This window comes from Glossina fuscipes, unplaced genomic scaffold, assembly GCF_014805625.2.
Source record: "Glossina fuscipes isolate IAEA_lab_2018 unplaced genomic scaffold, Yale_Gfus_2 2, whole genome shotgun sequence".
NCBI classification, from domain to species: Eukaryota; Metazoa; Arthropoda; class Insecta; order Diptera; family Glossinidae; genus Glossina; species Glossina fuscipes.
The window spans coordinates 16,204,516-16,222,978 of NW_023998416.1; the positions used below are offsets into that span (position 1 = coordinate 16,204,516).

General features: G+C 32.7%; 5 protein-coding genes across 6 annotated transcripts; 1 reads left to right on the forward strand and 4 right to left on the reverse strand.

The window, feature by feature from the left end:
- Positions 1–751: 751 nt before the first annotated feature.
- LOC119632958 (putative ATP-dependent RNA helicase SoYb) lies at positions 752–3,623 on the reverse strand. Its single transcript, XM_038026123.1, has 3 exons — positions 3,540–3,623; positions 2,327–3,455; positions 752–908 (listed from the first exon to the last, which is right to left on the reverse strand). Exons 2-3 carry the CDS (start codon positions 3,451–3,453, stop codon positions 752–754), a joined length of 1,284 nt encoding a protein of 427 aa, XP_037882051.1. The 5' UTR covers positions 3,454–3,455; positions 3,540–3,623.
- Positions 1,015–2,320, reverse strand: LOC119633435. The gene is made up of 5 exons (XM_038026990.1): positions 2,179–2,320; positions 1,997–2,119; positions 1,820–1,921; positions 1,657–1,746; positions 1,015–1,601 (listed from the first exon to the last, which is right to left on the reverse strand). The coding sequence occupies exons 1-5, from the start codon at positions 2,296–2,298 to the stop codon at positions 1,218–1,220; spliced, it is 819 nt and encodes a 272-aa protein (XP_037882918.1). The 5' UTR covers positions 2,299–2,320; the 3' UTR covers positions 1,015–1,217.
- A 3,895-nt stretch (positions 3,624–7,518) lies between the features above and the next one.
- On the reverse strand, positions 7,519–8,863 carry LOC119633654 (thioredoxin-related transmembrane protein 2 homolog). The gene has a single exon (XM_038027313.1). It carries the CDS (start codon positions 8,732–8,734, stop codon positions 7,889–7,891), a length of 846 nt encoding a protein of 281 aa, XP_037883241.1. The 5' UTR covers positions 8,735–8,863; the 3' UTR covers positions 7,519–7,888.
- A 3,915-nt stretch (positions 8,864–12,778) lies between these two features.
- On the reverse strand, positions 12,779–14,118 carry LOC119632959 (minor histocompatibility antigen H13-like). The gene is made up of 3 exons (XM_038026124.1): positions 13,906–14,118; positions 12,986–13,836; positions 12,779–12,923 (listed from the first exon to the last, which is right to left on the reverse strand). Exons 1-3 carry the CDS (start codon positions 14,116–14,118, stop codon positions 12,779–12,781), a joined length of 1,209 nt encoding a protein of 402 aa, XP_037882052.1.
- Positions 14,119–15,175: 1,057 nt separating this feature from the next.
- LOC119633342 (40S ribosomal protein S11) lies at positions 15,176–17,737 on the forward strand. 2 transcript variants are annotated; one of them, XM_038026851.1, is made up of 4 exons: positions 15,176–15,208; positions 15,526–15,648; positions 16,089–16,294; positions 16,845–17,737. In XM_038026851.1, the coding sequence occupies exons 1-4, from the start codon at positions 15,197–15,199 to the stop codon at positions 16,966–16,968; spliced, it is 465 nt and encodes a 154-aa protein (XP_037882779.1). In that variant the 5' UTR covers positions 15,176–15,196; the 3' UTR covers positions 16,969–17,737. The 2 variants fall into 2 exon arrangements, with proteins under 2 accessions (XP_037882779.1, XP_037882778.1); XM_038026850.1 differs by lacking the exon at positions 15,526–15,648 and adding an exon at positions 15,826–15,951 and having other exon boundaries at positions 15,186–15,208; positions 16,845–17,197.
- Positions 17,738–18,463: the final 726 nt, after the last annotated feature.

Consider the following 18,463-nt stretch of genomic DNA (forward strand, 5'->3'; position numbering starts at 1 on the left):
ACAAGAAACTTACACCAAAAAACTAAAACAAGAACAAGAAACTTACGGCAAAAAACTAAAAGAAGAATAATAAACTTGCACCAAAAAACTTAAATCGAAGAAGAAACTTACATCAAAAAAATAAAATCGGAGAAGTCGATTTCTTTGCAGCAAAAAAATCTACAATTAAACTAATTAATAAATAATTTATTAATAAAATTTGAATAAAGCTTTTAGTATAATTGTAAACTTTATTAACTGATAAAACGTTTTCCAAGAAAGTTGAGAAATTTGAAGTTAACTTATTTTCTAAATTTATTAAATAGCTTTTAAAAAAATTCGGAAATAAATTATAAATTTTTTAAGCCAAACTTCGTTCAAAAGTTAAATAATGGTGAACCATAAACGTTTATATTAAAGAGCAAAGAAATGAAAGTGCATACATCTGCAATTGCTATTTCTGTTGGATATTTGTGGAATATTAGCAAATATTTGTGCCAAACCTTATATCGCAAATTTCAATTTTATCCTTACAGATGAACGCACGCCCTTATATAATATTATTAGAGCTAGACAATTACTAAAAATATATGGACGCAAGTTCGGCTTATTTTCTTAATTTTTATAATGTTGGTAGACAATGGTAGGTCTGACGGACATACAATCTCCATTGAATTTATTTCTAGGATACATAACTTATAACGCGTTACGCCATTCTTCGGATTAAGGAGAAGTTCATACCATATTATTTTATAAGAATAAATAATGAATTCTATGCAAGTATAAATAAAAACATACGGTTTTCACGCAATTCCATCAATTGTTGACTGCGTCTGGAGAGTATGGAAGCATAAGATGCAACAATGGAAATGCTTGTTGACATATCATTCGAACAATTTTCTTCAAGGTGCGCATATTTACTGCGCAATCTAAGCAAATTTTCAGTTCGCATGGAAGCATTTGTTAAGTCTGGCGACGAATTTTCCACAGGATTAATTTCGATTCTTGCTTTGAAATATTCATCACCAGGCTTTGTATCAAAGAAAGCAAAATGAATTTTTTATTAAAATGAAAATGTTTAGTAATTTTAAGTCGATTTCCTCGTTAAGAAGATTTAAGAGGTTAAAATACAAACATTTCAATAAATTATATTAAAATAATTTTTTTTTTTTCAATATCAAGGAATAAGCGAAGAGAGTGTACGAAAAGGTTACAATTGCACCAAGTTATTAAAGAACCTACGATATATTGTCATCCTTATTGAATTTAAAACTATCGTTGGATGGATTATTTCGGGATGACTTCATGATTATTAGGGGCGGCGATCGTTTCATTGGAGTATTTCTTCGTTTTATAACAAAGTCATCTAGCAATACTGTCGTATCTACAGTACCCTCTGCATGTTTTTCGTTTATTGTCGGTGAATCATCTCGCAACAAATCCATTCTTTTCTTTGGACCCTCTGAATACTTATTACTGGGAATGGCTTCTAACAAATAGCATTTACATTGTTCGTTTGTAAGATCTTTTTTCTGCCTTTCCATAAGTTTGCGAAATTTATCGACTTGCGCCGGTGTCATGCAATGCCCATTAATTAAACCATCATATGGAGACGCCAAATTCTGCGATGAGAATTTCATAGTCAAAAGCGTACAAAAAAACCTTCATACGATATACCTTTTTAATATCGCTTGGATTAACTTCTTTCGGGCATTTTAATTTGTCGGATTTAATTAAATCTTCCTCACTTCCAATTTTTATGGACTCCTATAGTGCAAGGAAGGCAACGAAATTACGAGTGAATAAAAAAATTCAATTTCTTAGAAGCTGAACTGATTACCTGTTCTACATTTTCTTTGTCATCGTTCGTTACGGAGCGCCTAGTGCAAGACATTCCGAGGAAATTTTTCTCTTTCTCGTCTTCTGAACCTCCAATAGAACACTTACAGTAGATATTGAATGCATTAATTCAATATAACAAATGGATTCAAAATAACTTAAATAAATTCACATTTACTTTTCGTGTAGATTGTGTTGATTCGTAACGGTTAATAGTCTTTGCTTGGTCCGAAGGTTTACATTTTTTATACTTCAAGGAGGAAGGCGAGTGGACCGCTGTAAGTAGTTCCGGCGAATTCGGCTAAGGATAATCACGTAAAAGAATTAATAGAGACAAAATTGATCAAAATAACTATTTACTTTATCCATTTTTGCCTCCAAGGTTTTCCTATGATCTGTAAAATTTGAGGCGTAAGTTTGCGCCAAAGACAACGTTGTCAAACTTGGTTCGTTCTCCTTATATTTTTCACGCAATTCCATCAATTGTTGACTTCTAATTTTCTTCAATCTAAGCAAATTTTCAGTTCGCATGGAAGCATTTGTTAAGTCTGGCGACGAATTTTCCACAGGATTAATTTCGATTCTTACTTTGAAATATTCATCACCAGGCCATCGCAACTCATCTCCCGCAACTTTAATTTTGGCTAGAGCTCCAGCTTTGCCGATATAGTTGATAATACCAACATTTACTTTTTTAACGTCATTTTCTGATAAATAGAAGTTCTTTGCAGATACCGAATCATCAAAAGTCACACCGTCTGCAGTCATTTCTCGCGAAATGCTTGATTCTGTTACCGTAGCTACATCTATTAAATCATTCTGCCGTTTATTGCGAGCACGCCAATCTTCAACCTTGCGCTTCGCATTCTCATCAATCGCAGACGTCGAATTTTGCACCACGCAAAGGTCAGTTATTTTACCTCTGATGGTGTTAGTTTTCTTTGTTAATCTCCCATTATTAGATAGATATTGCAAAATTGAAATTGTTTTCAATTTAGGAATGATCTCTTGAAATTTTGTCGGCTCCTCCAAGGCCAATTTAGCCGACAATAAGCGTTCGCGAGCATCAAAAAATCTGCCTTTGTGATTCCCGACAATCAAATTGCCCCAACAGCGATTGCCTGGCGACTTAAATTCCTCGACGAAAGTAATCGATGCGGCATCCATCAAAAATTGGTCCAAAATGTCACAGGCATTTTGCCGCCAATTATCTTTTTTCACAAGGACTAACTTACCTTCCATATCGTCATATTCAGTTTCAGCAGGCAAAATATTAGCTAAACCTCCACATCGAATGTGGTCAATCTGTCTTGTCATTTTCGTGGGAAGACGGAATACATATTCCTCTTTGGTCCGAAAAGGAAAACCATAATCTAATGCCCAAACAATAAATTCTTTTTGCCATCCGGCCTCGCCCAATATTTCAGCGCGTATGATTTTATTCCAAGCGACAAACTTTACTGCTATTTTTTCGTGTAATTTCGGATGATAATTGAAATCTCTTGCTTGGTTATTATGTATCAGTTGTAATTGCTCCTCGATTTCGTGCAATTCATGAAAGTCGTCCGCTTTATGATACCAAAACAAATGCGGATTTATGAAATGGGTGACAACAATAGAGTTTTCTTTCTGCATTTCTAAGAAATTTGGAAAACACATTTTTACATATAATACATAAATCTGTATAAATCTATATAATAATTTATATATCATAAGAATACCTGAAAACCTTAAAATTAAATACCGGTTAAACTTTCCGAACTCTCCTTACTCAGCGCGTGATGTATCAAACTAAGTTATAGTCATAAAGTGACTTTGCTGAAGCGTTGCCAACATTCATATTTTAAAATATTAATGGAATGCAATTTCCTTTTTATGAAAATGGGGAATATTTTTCATTATTTTGTTATAGGTAGTACATAAGTTTTAATGTGTTATAAGTAAATGATGGACAAAATAACGGCGTTACAGGATGGAATCGAAATTATGGGCAATTTGTGAATGCATCTGCAAATTTTTTTAATTCCCAAGTCAATGGTTAAGCCCCTATAAATGCGAAAGGATTATTAACGCTACATACTGATGCGTAACGCCATTCTTCGGATTAAGGAGAAGTTCATACCATATTATTTTATAAGAATAAATAATGAATTCTATGCAATTATAAATAAAAACATACGGTTTGAGAAGTAAAACTACAGAAATCCAAGTATATGTAAACAACAAGTATATCAAAAGCAACAATAAGAAAACGAAAGTAAAACCGAATTAAATCCTGTAAATCATTAATGAAATAGAGTGAAGAAATATATCTTGAAAAGAAGAAGCATGGAGGTGAAGTTCAGTGATACAACAAAACGAAACAAAGGAATTGCTAAATATTTTGAATTGACATATATATTTAAAATAGGAAACAAATCGCCATTATTGCTTATGTTTTCATTTTTTATAAAATAACGTAGAAAATAGAATAAAATTTTTACTCATTTAACCTAAAAAAATGTGGTGTAGTACAAAATAAACATAAATTAGTTAAAAAATTTCCAAATTTAAAATAAATTGCACAATATACAAGTTGAGACAATGAGGAGTCATTTTTGTTTTTGGGTTAGAACTATACAGTCTCCACAAATAGCCGCACAACAATATTATTTCACAGGAAAATGTAAACAAAAACGTAGGGTTTTAGAATCAAAATTAAGAAATCAACGAGTCGAGACTCTTGCCTGCTATAGTTTTAAGTTAGTTTAAGTTATTTTTATGTTGTATCTTTCCGTTGTAGTAATTGCTTTAACATACATGCATATGTACCATTATTCATTAGTTGTTTAACCATCAAATATTTCGGTCGTTTTAACAAACAAAATAACACCGTATATGACATCTGCAAATAAAATCAATCAAACATTCCCGCAATCTTCAAATTCGCCGTTTATTCTGGTTTTCGGTTCTGCAAGTGTAATTCTCAGTTCGTTTCGTTATTAATAACGAAAAATATTGGTACGGAAAAGATTGCGTCATACAACAAGTAAGAAAATTGTATTCAGTCGTGAGCGAATCTTTCATGCCCATAAACGCTATCCTAAAAAAAAACCAGAAACACGGAGAGCAAAGGTGTCCACACAGCTGTTGTTACATAGACGTGTGAACGTTGTAGGCGTGTTCTTCGAAAAGTTTGGTTCATTTTAAAATCCTTTTGCAAGTTTGTAGGCGGTATCTTCATTTTTACGAACGGAACGATGTCTACTACATAGTTGCGCAGACACACAGATGGACAGACGGACACATTCAGGCGCAAATTTGAAACTAGCCGAGAGTTATATACTTTCAAGCTTGCTTCTGTGCTTTATAAAGGTATTGAAAAAAAATTAAATTTTGATTTATTACTATATTGAGTAGACATCGTTAATTTTTTTTTCATTTTTAAATTTATCCTCTATAGTTGATGAGTAATAAACAAAGAAAACAATTTTTTATTCCGTTTGAAAAGCAGGGGTATTCTGAGTTTACCTGGTGCTTGGCCTGCTATTTAATTACATTCAAACGATTTGGTCCATTTTCAATTCAAATCTGCGTGCAAAAACTTCTGATGTTTCCGCCAAATATGATGTCTATAGCGTCATTTTTGAGACCAGGAGAATGTTTACAACAGACAATACACAGACGGACGGACGAACATGGTTAAATCGATTCAGATTTTGATGCTGATCGAGAACATATATACTTTTTAGGATCTCTAATACTTCCTCCTGGGATTTGCAAACTTTTTGACAAAATAAGCATACCCCTCACCCTTCGGTGATGGACATGAAAACATGAATATTATTGCCGTTCAGAAATAGTGAACGACAAGAACTCTTATTTAGCATAGACTTTTTAGTATTTATTTTAATATTCGCTTTGTCCAGTCAAGGTGAAATTGTATTGAGGTGAATTTTTAATTGGTAGGAAACATGTACGGGAACGCTAGATGAGAATAGTAACATCCTAGATATTATCATACATACATATATATTTTTCGGCTGTGTGGTACAAAAATATTTGAAAATAAACTGAAATGTTACTTACGAAGATGCGCTTGTTTAGGGAAAAGTTACAAATATAGAAAATTTTTATGTCGCCAATTGTATGTTTTATATGCAGATTTACTGTGGTAATAAAATTGTGATCTTGTGTTTTGACGAAGCACAACGTACATTACGAATAAACACTTACGTTTTTTATGTTAAAAACATCGGAAAGGTGATGAAAATGTATCAGCACGAATTCAGCCCAATGAATGCCGCCTTTTATCATTATGTTGCAAAATTTAAGAATTTTGCAAACTCCACTTTTTACTCTTGTTTTTTTAATTTTACTGTACACAATTATATTTTTTTCAAATTTTCATGTACAATTTAAGAATGCTCTGCTTCAAACTTCACGCACTTGCTTTGCATAACTCGTAAGAAAGTTCTTTGTTATGCAAAAACCGAAGTAAAGAAGAAGAAGAATAACAACATTTTTCATTTGAAATGCTGTCGCGAATTTTCTGTTAAACTAACAGACAATTCAACAAGAAGAAACTTCCAAAATCTATCAAAGTAAAGAAATTCACAAAAGAAGGAAGAAGAAAAAAAGTAATCAAAGAGAAAACCTTCAAGAAAAACTTGTACCACGTGTTAAATCTATTTATATATCTTCTATATAATGCATACAAGATCTTTGACATACATTTCCAGCTGTTGACTTATAAGAGTCAATGAAATTTAGATAACTCTACTAAATATTGTCTATGTTCGTACATCGTTCTCCATGTGTATAGTTTTCTCTGGTGTCTTGAACTTTAAAACTAATATTTAAACCGGTAAAAGAAATTGCGAAAAAAATCACGACGTAGAATTAGCACTGACATATAAGGACATATTTGCGGATCCATTCCCTCAATACTATTGCAACAACCTAGCTATTTTAACTTTATAATGTATTATAAAGAATTAAGGAAAAACATTTTTGAGAATGTGTAAGAATGTAACTGACCGATACCGCAAGATTTTTAAGGCATTTTTAAGTGCAGCAGCATTGAGTTAGATTAGCCCATTCTCTTTAAGAGCATTGCGGACCTGATATTATCCCATAAAAGGAAATTGCTCTCTTACTCTTTTGAATTATTTTTTATTTAATTTCGAGTTTCTGCTTGAAGTATTTAGATAATTATTATTATTTCTATAAAAATGAACAGAAACTACACATCTTTCTATGAAAACAAACAAAACTCAGAAAAATTCTTTTTGGAAAGAATCCCATCAAAATCAGATTTTTATTAGCCTATTGAATTTATCAAGAGAGGTCTTTGGTGTTTATTTGAAAATCTTACTTTTAAACTGGAGTTAAAATTTCAGTGCATATATTGCACTTGATAGTACATCAAGATCGAGAAAAATCTCTTTAAATTTTTAATATATATAATTTTGAAGAAATATTTGCTTTACTTTAATTACTGCAATGGCTCTGACGTCTTTATTAGAATGGAATCATTATATTTGGTACTTACTTAGAAATAAAGGTAGTAAAAATTGGAAAGCGTGTGGACCGAAATTAGTTTACAAATTCAAGCTTTTAATGTTTAAGTAGCCAATTTGCACTTATTTAAAAAAAAAAAAAGAAAAGAAGAATCAATTATTACGATCCGTTCATAACTTTTATTTATCTTTTACAATCTATGGCAGATAATTTATTAAAATAGACAAGAAAATGCAACTTTACAACTATTAAAAATTAATAATCTACTGACTTAAAAACCCGATTAAGGGTTTCATTTTTAGCACAACAGAGAAAACAAAGGAAACGTAGAATAACAAGCAACATAAGAAGAATAATAACATTCTTAACAATGTATATACACAAAAACTGATAGCATGTAAAATAGACAAAAATTCCCGCTACCACTTTTGTCAAAATTCGCGCTTAAAAAGCCACTCAAATGTTTAATAACATACGCGTAATGAGTAATGAAATAATTTTTTCCACGCCGAATATTATATAAACGATGATAATATTTCCGATTGAATGCTATACAACGTTGAAACATTTATTGCGTCTTCTTTATGGCAGCTATAGTATTAGTGGTACTATTCATAATTTGTTGTGGTTTGGATTGTTTCAGTTTATCTTCGACACACTGTTTATACAGATTATTCAGATCAAAGCTAGCTCGAACATTATCAGCCGAGAAAAAGAATTTTAATAACTTTCCTTTGGCGTCTACTTTTGGATGACGTTCTACTTCTTTGCCATTCTTGAAAAGTATTACGGTGGGAAGTTGCCGTGACAAACTACTATCCGAAATGCGATACTTTTGTGCTATCTCCGGAAAACGGCCGATATCAAATTTGCCAAATTTCAAAGTATCAAAATTATATTCTGCTGAGAGTTCAGCAAAAATAGGCGCAAAATTTACGCAATTCGGATTCCATACAGTGTAGAAACACACCAACCAATTGATGCGTTTATTTTGCGCCAATTCATCTTCAAAGGCTTGAATTGTCCGAAAGTAAGTAATATGCTCGGGACCTTTGTAGGTTGGCTCTGGTAATAGCATTCCAACTAATATGCACAACAACAGAAAAGCAAGACCGTAACGAAAATCGCTGTAAGCCCATAGTATAGCATTAGCAACCTTGGTATATATAAATGACGACGACAAATAATTTATCATGTTCACACTGCCTGTTTTTCTTGACCGTATCATTATTACTATTAATAGGAAAAACAAAATTTCGTTTTCCCTGCTATCCAGTTCACACATATCATCGCCTGCAAACACCATGGAACAGATAGGCTTGGTTTTTTTGGCAAGCAAATACGACAATGCCATTAAAATATTCATCCAATAGTATGGTTGAGCTAAAGTACGAAACTGTTTTCCCATCGACATATTGCTCGGAAGAACACTTGCAGTTGTTATTTTTCTTATTTCAACAATAACAAATAGATGCGCCAAGTTTAATTAATAATTTCCGTGTTTGAGCGAAGGTAAACGTTAGCAGTTTTTCAAAATTTCTTCGCAGGAAAATATATATAGGTAAATGATAAAATTAAATCGTCAAGTCGATCAGCTGTAAAAGAAATAATTAACCCCTTATTGCCACACCTGAGAAATTGTAGCAAAATATTATAACATGAATAGAATAACTAAAATACAATATTGTCAGCATATACCGGGTAATAAGAAAATAACAATAATAAAATAAGAAAATAATAAAAATAGCAATGTTGTCATTATTAGAAAGAATTTTGTAAAGAATTAAGTTCATAGACTAAAGGTTTAATAAAGATGTGGACATGTAATCATTACGGATGCAAGATGATTCAGAATCAATTTAGTAAATAATTTCAAATCGATTTGTTTAATAAAAAGTTTGACCGAAAGAAAGTAAAAACGATGCGTATAACGAAAAAGACTAAAGAGCGTGGTAGTACAGTTCAAAAGGAGAACCACTTGTAGAATATGCAGAAAGTAAAGCGTGGTAGTCCAGTTCGAAATAAAAATTTATATACAGGAATGTTTAATTTTTCCTTCTTTTATTTCCCATTGAATAATGCGTTCAACTACAAAAACACAGGAACGAAAAGTGTTTTATTTAATCACGGCTTAAATACACATTTGTAGAGCAATTTTTTAAATTATATTTCATTGTAGTTCCGAATGGTTTATTGGAATCAATATTTTGCAAGCGTATATTGTAATAAATTAGGGATAAGATGCGTTTAAATATTTGTTTGTGGGAAGATTCCCTATGAATCTTTCCCAAAGTGTAAGTAAATGTTGTTGGAATTTAGCTCTAAGCTGCTCGGCTTCAATGCGCCAAGTCTGTCTGCTTCTTTATAACGGCCAGACGAGCTAGGCATGAAGCAGTCCCTAGTAAAATTTATAAGGCGAATGGAACGCCTGTGAGTCTTTAGCGAATTGATTGCTTTTGAATTGCTTTGATACAATTGCTTTATTCATATATTGATGGGTTATTTATACTTAAATTCTATGCTAAAGTTATGCTTATATTGCTAAAGTTAATTGTTTTAATTGGGGACGTGTGTCATAATTTTCGCACTTTTTGAATATCATTAACGCTGGTTGGAGGCTCTTTCTAGGTTAAAATCCATTTTTGGTTGTATTATACTATTGTTGTATACTATCTGTTTTGCAGGGGTTTATGTCTTCTAGCGATTCTTTGGTAGCTTCAATTTCTAATAGTTCTTTTGCTGTTTTATATATTTTTTTTAAATATTTCTATTTTATTTAGTAAATCTGATTGTTCTGGTTTTGTATTGGTTCCAATTATGGTACGGACTCTTGTTGTATAATTTTCTAATTGTTCTAGTTTGCTTTCGACAGTTTCTTTCTTCGAAATTTTATTGCTTAGTTTTTTGAGGTTAGAAATTATCCTGTCTATGGAGATGTTGATTTCATCTATCCTTTGCATTAAGATTTATATGTTTAAACTTTCAATATTTCTCATTTATTTTTCAATATTCTTTCTTCATATATTTTTCTCTATCTAATCTTCTTAGCTTTGATATTTTCTATATATATTTTTAAGTTTTCGATACTCTTTTTGGATTCATATATATTTATTTCATTTTAATATTCTTTATGTATTTCTTAATTTTAACATTTTTTTTGTTTTTAATTTTGGGTGGTTTGAATATATTTTTTTCTTGAATCTGTATATTTAAATTTATTTTTTATTAGACGTTCAGTGTCTCGCTGGCCTGCTTTGTGAATTTCTTTTTTAGCTGCTGCGTGCGTGTATTGTTAGCTGTAGGGCTCAACATTCGACCAGCAGACTTTTGCTCTTATCGCATGTTGTGATCAACAGTTACTGCAGCTAATTGTTGGGTGACATCGTTACGGAGTAGATGTTTAATTTCATATTCCCCTCGACTTTCGTTGAGTCTTAGAATTTTACCGGATTTCAACTTTACAAGCTTTTTATCGCCCTTGGTTCCGTCTGCAATAAATTTAGGGTTATTAGCGTAAAATGCTCCTTCCAATTCATTATATATGGATATTACCTTCTCCTGAGTTCCATTTAATCGCCAAATTATCAATCTTTTATCCCGTCCTGTACTAGCCATAAACTCATAATCGGAATTCCGACTTGCAAAACAAAAGGCAATCGCAGTCACTTGCGATATATGGCCAGACATTTTACAGATCAACTGCTTTGCGCGAAAATTCCAGCAATAAATGGTTTTATCAGAGCCGGCAGAAAAATCTCCGCCTTAAGCGCGTTCGAATTGAAATGAACCAAATATGAAGCTGGAATCAACGCTGTTGCACACCAAAAGCCAGTCGGCATTAAATGCAAACTTAACAATTGGTCCGTTGTGTTGACTTTTCCATAATTTTTCCACTTTCCCTTCTTCCAAATACCACAGGCTTAGCAAACTGCTGCGATGTGCAGTTAATAAATAATCGCTTCTGGGAGCCAAAGCATAGCTGCAGATAACATCTTCATCTTCTTCACTAAAAGCTTTATCGCCTTCAGTTTTTACACATACAATTATTTGAGCAAGAGGAAGTGTTGTAAAATATATGAGCAAGAGGAATAATTATGAATTATATGAGCAAGGGGAAGAATTTGTCATGTTGACTAAATAGGCAAAGAGAACGATTCCCCGTCATTATTAGCTGGCTTAATTGTTTTTCCATGGTCGGGGAAATTCACTTGTATGCGTGCAAAGCTTTGCAATAATGCACGCTGAGCATGGTGAAAAGTAGTAGCGGTGATTTGAACCACACTACGTTTACATTATCAGAAAGCTTTTTGAAAGACTAATTTATTTTCGTTTACAATGGCATCCAGAATCTACAAATATTCTTAGCAATTTTAAATTTTGCTTCAAATGCTCTAAATTTGCCAAGACTACTGATCTGCTATTAATCTAGCTTTTGCCAAAAGCCAACCTCTTGTCGCTTGCTCAGTTAAAATCAGCATTTTGAGATCCAGTCTTCTCTTACTGGGGTTGACTACAAGGTTCCGTGATTTGATATAGGAGTTATTAGTTATTAGAAAAGCAGACATCTACGAATAAAATGCAAAAAAATATTGCCAGGGGGTTGCCGTTACTGTAAATTCGAACTCGTAACACTGTCTTTTGTTATTCTGTCAAAGCGCATATATAGAGAAGTTTCTTTATTATTGTTGTTGTTAAGAAATTTCTACATTTCACGTTACTGGTGCACAGACCTCTCCATTTACAGGCCTTATTCATTCTTCCTTTACAAACCAAAAAATAAAGTGTCTTCCTAAAAATTAAACCAAGCCACTGAAAATACAGGTGTAGAAGTCAAAACCTTCCCCTTCATTCCTCTTCAAAAAAACAAAAAAAGTTTAAAGAATTAAAAGAATATGACTTCCTTTACGGAATTGCCAACTACTGATGACTGCGTTTTTACTTGCACTAATAGATAAAGATTCTACTAAGGTGTAACGTGTGTCATAAACACACTGATGAAAATGTTGTGTTATTGACTTTGCAACAAACTGTATGTTAAACCGATGCCAAGAATATATCCTATCATATAAAATTACTTCAACAATTGGATCAGACTTGGATGGTCATTTACTATTTGCAAATTGCGGAAGCCATTAACACCTTACTACGCTTAGTGAAATTGCGAGCATGGAATTTATTTACTAGAATTTATTTTGTTTTTTAAAAGCACTTCTAAGTTTAAATTCATTGGGGAATTTAAATGTTAGAATGTAATTTTGAAAATGTAAAAAATTTTGTTCTGCATGCATTTTGTCAATAATTTTTTCAATACCTATTTGTTATGGCTTTTCCAATTTTCTTAGACAACCAACATTGAACAATCGTCCTACTAAAAAAGGACCGCGCGCAGAGTGTTAAACATATTATTTTAAAAAGAAATGCAATGGACGTGGAAGAAGCGAAAAACGTCCTTCTAAGATTATTCAGGAAGCCTTTGATATCGCCTGTAGGTTTTTGTCGAGCTTATATCCTTAGCGGGCAACGTAACATTTCTAGAATTCTTCGCGTTCACAATATCTTTGCTCTGTTTATTTTTAGTTTTCCTCTCAGGGTGATCGTGATAGCTGCAGGATATGAAGTTAATTTTGTATTACCCTTTGTATTCAAACAGAACCGTGAAACTTACGCAAATAATGTTCCCATTTCACCACGTAATAGAGCGACTAGCAATGGCGTACTCAAACAGGTTGGTACCAAAAACAATCTTGCTGGCTGAACCTCTTCAAACACAATACGATGGATAATTGTAGCCGTTAAACCTATAAAGTAGGCTATCAAAGTGGAATGGAAATAGATGTCACTTTTGCGGTCAGTGCTATGATCGAAACGCAGTAACAGGGCTATAAACATGCCTGGTATGATGACGTCGCCCAAGCTTAACGTGACGAAATTGGAACCATTAATGCCGTTACTTATCCAGTCCTGAGGAAAAACTAACATAATAGGCGTTTCAAAGCTCTTAGCTATTGAAACTATAACATTGCTGCCAAGAATCCAAAAAATGTCGTAAAAAAATAAGCCGCTTAGAAGAATGCAACCTGTAACGATATTGTTCAAATACAATATCTCCACGGCATTCATAGTGAAGGCCAACCCAAATACATTCTTTGCTATCCAATGTTTCTTTATCAAGTACCACACGCCAATTGTTGTGGAAATTATTAGGCACAACACGTCGTAGGTAGAGAATTTGAAACTTATGAGCTTTTCTTTGGTTTTACCTTCGCCTCTGTTAAAAAGTATATGGTATGTTATTTCTGAGATCGCAGCCGACATCAGAAACTTAACTAATGGTCTGGAGGTATGTATTAAAGCAGTGACACCAAGGAGGCAGGAGTAACCAGTAAGCACGAGATTGATATGATTTTTGGAAAAGACCTTAAGAGACATGTAGAGACCAAAAAGGGCCAACGAAGCAATAATAGGAAAATAAATGGCCTCCTTTCTGCTCATAGCATCGGTTGTTTCACCGCTTACCTGTAATTGAAATCGTTGATGACGTTTCTGTTTCTTTTCAGATGTTGAATGATATGATGAAACTCAAACCTCTTTTTCTCTATGCAATTTAACTGATCGCTTAGAACCCAAAACTATTGACAGAATAGCCATTATTATTATACTAACGCATGCGAGAGCAGTAGCTTTAAGGTTGCAATCGTTTTTCTCATTTGTCGTGACATTGCAATTAGTGACGTTTTCGACTGCGCGCATTACTTCCATTACAGTTCCAGATAATGTTTGCACTATTTTGTTGGCCATTGCTTTATTATATTTTTTCTCCCAAGTAAAGAATTCAAAAATAAACGAACAATTTTTCAATATATTAGTCAGACTGATTTCCCAAAAATTCGAATTCTTATACTCTTCTTCTTCTTCTGTTATTAGCAAGTCAATAACTGGGGATACGGGGATTCCTATACAAAACGTCATCCAATCGTATATGTATATTACATATTAAAACGAGGAACAAGGAAAGACATTAATTATTTAATGAAGGGATGTAACTATATAGATGAAGAATAGCAAAAACAAAGGCATACATAAAGTAATAAAACAGAAAAACAACATTGTGTCGAACAACAAAAACTAAATCTACCCAAATGCAACTCCCTGCAACCAGAAGTACCCTATCTAGAGCTCATGAACAAACTAAGTAACAATACAAATGAAAGACAAGCCAAAAACATTATTACAAAACTTAACTTAACTTAACCTAAGCTAAACCCACCCAAATGCAACTCCCTACGACTCAAGAACAAAATAATTAATAATACAAATAACAGACATATCAAACACTATAAAAATTTAGAAATGAAAAATTATAAACCAAATCTAATTAAGACTATGAATACAAAATTGCAAAAATTTAAAAATGAAAAACTACAAACCAAATGTAATTAAAAACTATGAATACAAAACTACAAATACAAAGTAAATACATAAAAATTTACTTAAATTAATTAATTAAAAACTACCGTTTACTTCGTTAAAATTCTCTTTCATGACAGAAAATTTTTAATTTCAGTTTTCTCTACATTAACAATGCCTTCTCTAATTTTTCAGGTCGCAAGCTTTTCCTACGCTGGAAAAAGAATTTTTTATTGCTCCAGGGGGAACGAAGGCGATTGACCAATTATTTATTATCATTATTATTTGGTACTTGCTATTTTTAGTTTTTTGTTACGTTTTAAAGTAAGCTGGACAGCCCACCGTTCTTTACACATTAATCAAATGCAGCCAACTTTACAACTCTATAAAAATAAGTTCCACATTTGTTTACTATCCACACAATCATGAAATCAACTTCCTTTATTCGAGTTCTCTCTTTTTCTTCAACATGGCCGATCAGGTAAGACGGGGCTATTTGTGTGATATTTTTTTATTTTATCGCGATTTTCAACATGAGAAAATTGAAGAATGGTGTAAATGGAGTAATTTTCAAGGCGGAGGGAATAATGAAGGAGTGCTAATTTCATTTCAGTTATAGTTCAGTTAAGTGTGACAAAAAAAATCGTGTACAAAATAACAAAAGAATACTTTCAGCAGCAGTTAATAGAGGATTTTATTTTACTTAAGTTGCTTACAAATTAAGAGAAGCATTATTTAATATTTATAAAAAAAAATGATTGTGTCTGCTGTTTCATAATATATGTATAAAAACTGTAGCAAACTGAACGTGCTTTTCGGAAACAATTCAGTGTTCCGGTAATACGTAAGAAGCCCTTGAATATTAAGAAAAAACCACGTTTCCATCGTAGCATTGGTCTGGGTTATAGAACTCCGGCCGAGGTGAGAACTTACCCAAAATTAATGCTTGTCTGTTTTGTTTTCTTTGCATGTGTGCGGTTTGTTTATATTTTACCTAAAATGTGAAAACCTTAAAATGCATAACCAAACCAAATCCTTATCCTACATAACACATTTATGTTATCTATCACGACGAACATTTAATTTGGCATTGGCCAGAATGAGCGAGCTTTTCAAAAGCAATTTGGCATCAATTTAAACAAGAAAATAAAGCCCGGCACTACTAAAAAGAAGAGTCTTCGTCGCTACCGTGATATTGGCCTGGGCTTTAAAACACCTCGTGAAGTAAGTAAGATTCACAAATGTATTCTATTTGCATAAAAAAGTTCATAGTAAGATTAACAGATTGTTTTCCCCCTTTTCTTTAGTAAATTTCATTTTTTTCTTTATTTTTTATTAAAGCTCAATTAATTTTTATTTAGGCCATCGATGGAACCTACATTGATAAGAAGTGCCCCTTTACAGGTAACGTAAGAATACGCGGTCGCATTTTAACGGGCGCCGTGCGTAAATGCAAGATGCAAAGGACCATCGTCATACGACGCGATTATTTACATTTTGTGCGGAAGTACAGCCGGTTTGAGAAACGGCACAGGAACATGAGCGTCCATTTATCTCCCTGCTTTAGGTAAAAGTGTTTCTTTCAAACCTTTTTTTCTTTTTTCTCCACAAACTTTCTTGATGAAAAAATCATGACGGTCTTCATAAACATAATTGCTGAAAAGACTTGATCATTAAACTAACATCTGAATTCTTGTAACCTGCACCACAATTAGCCTGTTTTCAAAGCTTTATACATTTTTTGCTTGCGCTTTAAATCATACTTTATCCGATGAATTCTGTGTGAACTTTAAAAAATTTCTCTAATTAAGTAAATATTTCATGGCATTGTGTTAAACATGCGTCTAAAACAATATCACAAAGAAAGATTCAATTCAATTTTTTGTCCAGCAATTGAAAATTCGGTTTTTGAATTACATGCTGCATCTACACGTTCATCAAAATAACAGTAGGTGGGTAGTTTCGTATTGGCAGAAATTTGTTGCAACAGAAAGTGTAGAAGTGGTGTAGGCTATTATGCCAGTCGAAAAGACTAGGCCCTATGTCTGTTCTGATATTTATAATTCTTTTGTTATCGAATAGAAGCTTTAATATTGTTATTTTCTTCTGTTTTGCAGGGATGTTGAAATTGGCGACATTGTTACAGTGGGCGAGTGCCGTCCTCTATCTAAAACTGTACGCTTCAATGTTTTAAAAGTTACCAAGGGTCAAGGTTCTAAGAAAAGCTTCAAAAAGTTTTAAAGCATTAGATGTACAAACTTAGATAATAATAAAAAATTATTCAAAAAAATCGTTTTTTAAACACTTTCAAGATTGACGCCTATAACAAGACTTAAGAAAATCAGCTGATTAAGCCTTTCTGCGTCTCATATTTTCCTCCAAGGTGATTATAAAATCATAAAGGCCTAGTTAAAGAAAAAATTGCTGAGAAAAACTTGATAAACTTTCCCATTGACACATTTATAGTTTTCTTGCTTCTATTGCTGGATTATAATTGTAACAAATTAGCAATTTTCTACAATGTAAGATATTTTAAATACTTACACGGATTACAACCATTTTACCTAAACTCAAGACCTTACAACGCAAAAGTGGGATGAATTGGTCATCAATGATGAGTTCTATATATTTAATGTACAGACATCTTAGTTCGATTAGTAAATAAGGTCAGTTTGCTTTTTAAGCTAAGCTCTAATATTTTCTTCAATTTCTTGCGAGATTTGAACTTTTTAATAATTAGCAAGCGATTCACTTATAGAATAAATTTTGTTATACTTTGGCAGCGTTTGGAAGTTATCCAAATTTCTCAAAAACATTTTTGGATGTCGGTTAAAACATTTCAAATGTGTGATGCTTAGACGTATAAGTGAATGCAAAAGAGAATGTGGTCATGTTCTCAAAACTCCTTCCAAATAGATTAATCTACCTTTGTGCTTTGTTGCCACAAGTTCAAAGTCTATTAAAAAGTATCTTTGTTTAGCCTCGTAGTTAAGACAGTTCTAAAGAAACCTTAAACAAATTGCTGATGAATTGATTATATATGTATATGCAATATATTGTACTCCTTAAGCTTTTATTTATTCTTTTTACTCCTCCGTCTCTGCTATATTGTATAAAGAACCCGTGGCGCACCTATGCTCTTAATTAGCGTCAGATTCTTTTGGGTAGTTTCCTGTTGAAGAAATTGGAAAGAAAATGGGATCAACGAGTGGCCACATATACGCTTTATGAAAGTGCGAAGACATGACCTGTGTATAGTGGGGGAAAACACTAGCTTATAATTAGATATTTATCTCAAACTTGTTAATATTAGTCTTTACAACGACCATTGTAGGTTTTTGCCCAAAGATGATTGCTGTCGTTAAGTGACATTAATTTAATTAATTTCGTATATGCAGTCTCTTTAGGCCTGTTTGAGACTTCTACGGTAAATGGACGTCCAGAATAATTACAGACGTATAAATCGGTTTAGTGTATCATGGTGGCCGAAAAATGAAGCAACACAATTTTAAAAGAGAAAACAAACAAGCAAAACTTTTACGACAGTTTGAATTATTCCTTTGAAGAGCCGCTTTAATTTAGCCAGACTACTTCTTGGTAATGTAAGGGACTTCTTGCGAGGGCCCAAACTACGCGATATTAAATCCAAAGGTTCGAATAAAAATTTTGTATATCATGAATCTGCGAAAAAATCGTCTGCCTTAGCCTCAAAGAGCTTAAACCTGGACGAGATGTG